General features: G+C 45.0%; 1 protein-coding gene across 1 annotated transcript in view; it reads right to left on the reverse strand.

The window, feature by feature from the left end:
* Positions 1-2,788: 2,788 nt before the first annotated feature.
* ccn2b (cellular communication network factor 2b) overlaps positions 2,789-7,568 on the reverse strand; it is a 5,086-nt gene continuing 306 nt past the window's right edge. Inside the window, exons 2-5 of the mRNA XM_062529007.1 lie at positions 6,634-6,850; positions 5,744-5,995; positions 4,748-4,959; positions 2,789-4,298 (exon numbers count right to left, since the gene is read on the reverse strand). Coding sequence (XP_062384991.1) covers positions 3,993-4,298; positions 4,748-4,959; positions 5,744-5,995; positions 6,634-6,850 — 987 coding nt within the window. The 3' untranslated portion in view covers positions 2,789-3,992. The remainder of the gene's footprint in view (positions 4,299-4,747; positions 4,960-5,743; positions 5,996-6,633; positions 6,851-7,568) is intronic.

Below are 7,568 nucleotides of genomic sequence, written 5' to 3' on the forward strand. Positions count from 1 at the left end.
GTGTGTGTGTGTGTGTGTGTGTGTGTGTGTGTGTTTGTGTGTGTGTGTGTGTGTGTGTGTGTGTGTGTGTGTTTGTGTGTGTGTGTGTGTGTGTGTGTGTGTGTGTGTGTGTGTGTGTGTTTGTGTGTGTGTGTGTGTGTGTGTGTGTGTGTGTGTGTGTGTGTGTGTGTGTGTGTGTGTGTGTGTGTGTGTGCTTGTGTGCTTGCATATTTTTGCGATTTGCAAAAATGTAGAGCACTCATTGACAGCCGGTGATTCCACCCACTCCTGAAACCATTGCCAGGTATGAATTCCACCACCTCTGTCAAGCCGCAGTGCAATAGCAGCATAATTGATTGCAGGAACACTGGGACAAAGGGGTCATGTAAACAACGCTAATTTAAAACACACACAGGATAAACATTCTCACAGCAGAGGCTGTTGCATTTGTTTAACCCACATAGTTTGATTAAAGCGTAGTTTCTTGGTCAAGGTTTTGTTTTAGTGTTGAAAGTCAAAGTGCAGTTAGGGCTAGAGTATAAGAGTCTAGTTTCTGATAATAATGGTAGAAGTGTGAAGCTATGGTTTCACCTGCTTTAGTGCCCATACTGGCCTATTTGTACAGCAGATCATGGATGATGTGTGATATTTAGTGAAATATATAGTAGACCGTAAAATTATACTTTAAAAATGTTGTCTATTGAGTTATTATCACAAAAGGAAAACAGTAATAGTCAAACTGGTGGCACTGGTGGTTATATTCTGATCCTTCCCCATTTTCTATCGGAGTTCATAAACACAACAAACAACTGAGCCCACGCACACACACACACACACACACACACACACACACACACACACACACACACACACACACACACACACACACACACACACACACACACGCACACAAGCACAAGTGATTCAGACCGTTGACAACCATGAAAGGCACAGGACTGAAGAATGGATGCATCTCATCTCTGTGAAGAGAAGACCCAGAAAACTGTCAGCACCGGCATGGACTCAACTCTGATCCGACACTACACTGGCTCCCCACCAGGAGCGGAGTACATTTCCCAGAGGCATGGTCGAGCAACCGTCCGTTGAATTGGAATTCTCTCTTTCGTTTAACTTTGATTGTTGTCCAATGATGCCTCTTTAAAAATTGCACCCCAGAATAAGTCCAGTCTGGAGATTCATTCCGCAATCCGGGTCGGTGCTTTCAGAGTCCGGGCCAGTGCTTCTTGGGGGCAGGGAAGGAGGGGGACAGGGATGGAGGGAGACAGAGAAGAGGAGAAAGAGAGGGGGGCTTCCCGGGGTAACCCCCACAGCCTGTGTGATTATCTGGTGCCTGAGATAGAGAGAGGCTCATGGGAGGCGCCGATACACCCACCACCCCTGCAGATTAGCTCCTGCGGAACTGGCTGCCTGCCTGCCCGTTCGCCTCCCCGCCTGCATCGGCGGCCAGTCCGCTCAGTAAGGGATGAGCCAGAGCCAAAGACATCATCCAAAGCAGCAGTTAGCAGTCAGCAGCAGTCAGCCGTCAGCAGCAACAGTGCCATATAGGCTCGACAGCTGCAACAGCTGTAGGGCCTGGGAGACGAGTGTTTGTTTGATTTTATTCGGGGCGATTTTTGTTTGCGCTGGTTACGTGTTTGTTCATTCAGTGGTGTTTTGGGGGTTGTTTCCCAACCCAGGCAGGATGGATTACAGGCGGCCCAGATTCAGCTTCTCACGCACATCAAGTGAATGATTATTGCTGCTTCACAGTGTAAATGCCAGTAAGGCTACATCCCCACCACCTCTTCTGTATCTTCTCATAAACTGTTTTCAGATATGACAATGTCCGAGTAATTAGGTCCCGAACTTAAACGAAGTCGAGTAGCCTATTCAAACACGATCGCCATGCACGGACATCGCACGGGTGGGACTTGTTTAAATCTGGAGTAAATACTCAGGATGTGAGGGGAGGAGGCTCTCCCACAATATATTTGTTGGTGGGGTATGGCGCACAATAACGGCACAATAATGATGATTAATAATAATAGACACATGACAGGGTGATTACTGGCGTGACATTCTAAGAAAGGGGGCAGGCTGACAAAGAGCATACCCCCCCCCCCCCCCCCAAAAAAAAAAAGATAAAATACTGTACTGTATGTATATATATTTCTCGCAAAATAAAAAGCTTTCCAAAGCTTGCTCCAGGGAGAATGCATTTTCCCCACCATTGCTACTTGGTACTAGCTACATTGTTCACTGCGTGCGGCACATGCCAAAAAAGGAGGACAGGTACCCAAAAGAGAGGACATTCAGTGCTTATACAATAGACAGCAGGCTGTGTTCCCCTGTGATAATCAAGTCTGGCTGAGTTTGTGGCCTCAGGCACTTAACCTCAGAGTTGGGGCAGACTGGTCCTATGATATTTATGATATATTAATAAAATAATAATAATATTATTAATGCATGTAGCTAAGTTGCTTGAATAAAAGTATCAGGCAAATGAATGTAAGTTGTAAATGCTTCATCTACAATGGCCTTCAGTGTAAGGTGCAGACACAAAAGCATAACTTCATCAACCCAGTATCGTCTAACGTATGGGTTTAGAGAGGACATTTGTGCCATTTGGATGAATTCTTGTAAATACACTCACACAGATTGTTGTTGTCAGAACACTCAGCAACAGCACAATCAGTTCTAGGACAGCACTGATGTTCCTGGGAGTGGCTGACCACTCCCCTCCGCACCGTTTCTAAATATAGACACATCATGAAGATAAAAGCACTGTCATTGGACGCAGATGTATGTATAAAAATATATTTTCTTTATTGGAAAACAAAAAGTGCAACAGACAGGATCTCACTCGTATCATTACCAGGCGGTTACAGTGAAAACACAGTTACAATACAGTACAAATACATCCAACTACAACGGTGTGTTTAAACAGGTACATAAATTAGTACAAAATTGTACACAGTCTTCTGACAGGATTTACACATGGTGTATTTGTTCATTTTTACTAGCGTACTTTTTTATCACTCTTTTAAATAAATGCTACACTTCATTTCGTTCAGATAAGCTATGTTACAATCGTACTGGGATTTCTGGATATCATCTTCCTTATGGAATTTGGGGGGTCTTGCTAGGTACTTTTCTACCCCATAATAGGGTCCGTTAGTAAAGGTCATTGGTAAAGGTCATAGGTCAAGATTACATTGATGACACAGTCTCGTTAGGTTCCTAAAAACCTAAACATTTAAATGTCTTAAATTTATGAGACCCCATAAATAAGTCTGAGATGAATAGGATCTGTTGTTAATCAACAATTGTCATCCTCAGAGAATGAGGACACTCTTCAAAAACAGTGGTGGGGAGACAATACAGTAAAAAATAAAATAATAATAATAATAATAGACAATTAAATAATACTTATAAGTGGAAAAAAATAGGTAGGCATTTGCTTGAAGCATTTTTGTCAGATTTTTTTTGTCAGTTTCTGGTCCTAAGTTCCAGGAACTTGTGTTTTAATACTGTGAAATGGTTATCAGGACACACACGCAGACGCACACACACACCCACACACACACACACAAACTTGTCCACTCCCCTCAGTGCGAAAGGTCGACTTAACACCATCTGTACAGGCGACCTCAGAGCTGCACATTAAAAACATAAAAAATGCAAAATACAACAACAGCAAAAACAAAATAATAATAATAATAACCACTTGTCCACAAACTAATACTTCACACGTTTTCATACGTCTCACAACGACACGTGAAGTATTTTGTCCTATACTCCTACACTGGGTGGGGTCAGGGAAGGTGGATTTCCAGAGGAGCTGAAGAGCTGCCAATTCTATGTGTATGTATATGGGTAACTGACAAACCTGCATTTGTGTGTGTGTGTGTGTGTGTGTGTGTGTGTGTGTGTGTGTGCGTGCGTGTGTGTGTATGTGTGTGTGTGTGTGTTGTGTAAAAATGGCAGCGAGTTTGCTTCGCTTCTCTCCCCCCTCACATGTCGTTCTCGTAGTCGTTGGCCATGTGCCGGACGTTCGTCGACAGGAAGATATCGTTTTCGCGCGGGCAGTCGTGGTGGCACATGCACGTCTTGATGAACATCATCTTGCGGCGGAAGGTGTCGCCCTCCGGGCAGCGGAACTCCACCTCGGCCGTGGCGGTGCTCTGAGGCGTGCAGCAGCGTCCGTCCGTGCAGGTGCCACAGAACTTGGGCCGGTAGGAGCGCACGCTACGGCAGCCGGACAGCTCGAAGCGCATCCCGCGGGAGCTGCGAGGGGTGCGGATACACCTCTTCCCCTTCTGTGGAGGAGACGCGCACACACACACACACACACACACACACACACACACACACACACACACACACACACACACGGAATTAGTCAGACGTTCAGTACAGTGAACCTGTACACCAACAATCCTGTATCTGAGTCCATCAGAAACAGATATGATGAAACTAATTAAACACATTCTAAGCATTTGACACAATTTGACAGTGGCATTGGCCTTCACAGACAATAGTGGCTTTTCCCCCCTGGGCTTACACTTTGTCAACCATCAGATTAATTTAACAGCCACCATGAGAATAGCTTCCCATTTACAAGTGTGCATTTCAATTCAGTAAGTACTCATAAAATGAATGATATGATGGTCATATGCTGGACATGGTGGGAGGTACTTATTATTAATGAAGCTGTCAGTGTGGGCAAATGATACACTTAGACCCCCAGTGCCCACTTGCTACCCACCTTGATGCTTTTCTCCTGGTCGGCCTGGCATGGGCGGATCATGCAGACGCGGGTCTGCCGCTCCAGCTGGCAGCGCTCGTTGTCGTTGGTGACGCGGGAAGACACGCCCATGCCGCAGGTGGCCGAGCACTCGCTCCACTCGGTGGTCTGGACGAGGCAGTTGTCCCGTGGGCTCTCCGGCTTGGGCCCGTGGGCAGACACCTCTCGGAACACTGCAGGAGCCACACACACACACACAGTCACTTACAAGGTTGCTCATGTGGGCGTTATCCATTATCCATTATTATCCATAAGAGGTGTTTGCTTTACTAGTCAATTGCTGTTTACTAAGAGTTTTATATTAGTTGTCACTGTATCTGCTCTTGCTTGTTGAATGCATCAGATTGCAACTTGTTTGTTACTTGTTTATTATTATCTATTGATCATTCTATTTGAACAACTTTTCAAATGTTCACTTCACGCGTATAAAAATGGAGGAAACAAACGATCTTCAGAGGATGCACAATTATTTGTTTATCAAAACAATCCAAATCAACCATGGTCATTCATATACAAAGTGTCCTTTTTTCTGGAAGTGGAACGAAAGAGGAGCATAGGGGATTGGGGGAATCCTAAATGTAAACAATGATATATGTATTTATTCTGCAAGTCCAGTTTCCCTCCCGAAGGCAATAAAGTGCTGTGTGCTGTGTACAGTTTGCATTGTGCTCTATGTTGTATGGTTATCCCCTAGGTTCTGCCTTTCTTGGCCAGGGCTCACTTGAAAGAGAAACCTCTGTCTCAGTGTGACTACCCTGGTTAAATAAAGGATGGATGAATGGATGAATGGTTGGATAGATAGATAGATAGATAGATAGATAAAATAATATAAGATAAATTAAGATAAAAAATGATAAATAAATTAAAAAGTCGATCTGATCTGACTTGATCTGATCTGAAGGGTGATTTCTGGATGGATGGTAGAAATAGCCGAGCCGACTGGGCGAGCCCTCTCACCTGCCATGGCCGACTCGAAGGTCTCCTCCTGGGGCGTCTCGTCACAGACCCACTCCTCGCAGCACTGCCCGGGGATCTGGATGCGACGCGGGTACGGGCAGTCGGGCGAGGGCAGCCGCACGTCACTGGCGCAGGTGGGCACGCAGCCGATCTCGCCGTTCATGCAGACGCAGTGGTGCTTGCAGCTGGGCTGGAAGGTCTCGCCGCTGCGGTAGATCACACCGCCCAGGTCACATGTCTGACCCTCTTGAGCTGCAACAACAGAGAGAGAGAGAGAGAGAGAGAGTACATTAAACAGGAGGGAAGAAATCCAGAAGAAAGGAAAGCAATGTGAAGAAAAGGGAGGAAAGAAAAGGAAAAAGAAAGGATGTGATAGTTTAAGAAAGGACATTAATGGAAGAAAGTAAAGAAAAAGAATTGAATGGATAGGAAAACTACCGTAATGGATGGAAAAAGGAAGGATAGAATGGAACAGTGCAAGGGAAGGAGAGGAAGTCAAAGGAAAGGAAAGGTAAGCAAAGCAAAGGAAAAGCAGGAATTTTATAGGAATGGGATTCTTCAGACTTGGCTCCCTCTCCCTGACACTCCTGGGTGTGTCCTTACTCTGCGAAACCTGCACTCATTTAACAGAATGATGCCAATAAGTAACCCTAGTAAAAGAATGGCTCTCCCATTCCACAAGATGTGCAGCGGCTGGAATGTTGGACCATATTCAAGGTGAAATACTTTCACGAGCCATTACTCAAGTCGACTCCCTCCTGAGACCACATTTATTGAACACAGTCCCGCTTATGAATGCAATAAAGATATGCCCTACATAACAGTGCCGTTTCCCATGGTGAGTGATTATGGGTAATGTAGTCTTGTGTTTTTTGGTGGTAGGCACTCACGCATGCAGATGCCGGTGTCGGAGTCACCGAGGAGGCTGTGCTCGCAGTAGAGCTCTTTGTGGTGGTCACAGGGCTCCAGGAGAGAACAGGGTTCCCCAGCCTGTCGGGCACACACCTTACAGCACCCACAGCCGTCTAGAACTAGGCTGGTTCCGTAAGAGCACATAGGAGGTTCTGTTGGGCAGTCACAGGGTTGAGAGCAGTCCTCGGCAAAAACCTGACCGGCAATAAAAGAAAACAAACATTGCTTTAGCGACATAAAGAATGTGTGTGCTTTAGGGTTTTCAACTTGTCAAATACTTTTTTCCCCATTGACATTACAGTGATTGTATTATGAAGCCAAACATCTGCATTACCGCGAGTCACCACAGCGTGGCGACACTGTGTGCTCCGTAAGTAAGGACTGTTCTACAGACTTTCTGAGAGCATGTAAACACTGAAGATTGCCTGAAGCATGCGGACAGACAGAACTCAGTGTTCACGTTCGCTATATGTAAAACATTTATCCATTTACCCGTGTAAGCAGCAAAAACACCTGAACATCTTCATAAAATACTAATTCAGATGGCTTCAACTAAATGTGAAGTGGAATATCTTTAACTTTGCAGGAAAAGTTGTAGGACCTATGTCATACAATATGTGGACTTGATCTTTTGTCACTAATGAAACAGATGCTATAGTGTTTTTACCGGGCTTTTAATGTTTAAGATAAATTCCATTTACTTTGAACAACAGACGTAGCTTAACTGAGCCGAGAACAGACAACCACTCCCACCCACCTACCCTTGTCTTTTATTTTGCTTCACTACATCCTATAGTTGCATATGACAAGACAACACAACGACCAAATTAGTTGGTGTACAGTAGCCTACACAGCATCACTATACTGTCTGTCTTTCATTGTGGGCTAACAAAGCCTACCGATGGTATCCGTT

This window comes from Sardina pilchardus, chromosome 24, assembly GCF_963854185.1.
Source record: "Sardina pilchardus chromosome 24, fSarPil1.1, whole genome shotgun sequence".
Classification (NCBI taxonomy): Eukaryota; Metazoa; Chordata; class Actinopteri; order Clupeiformes; family Clupeidae; genus Sardina; species Sardina pilchardus.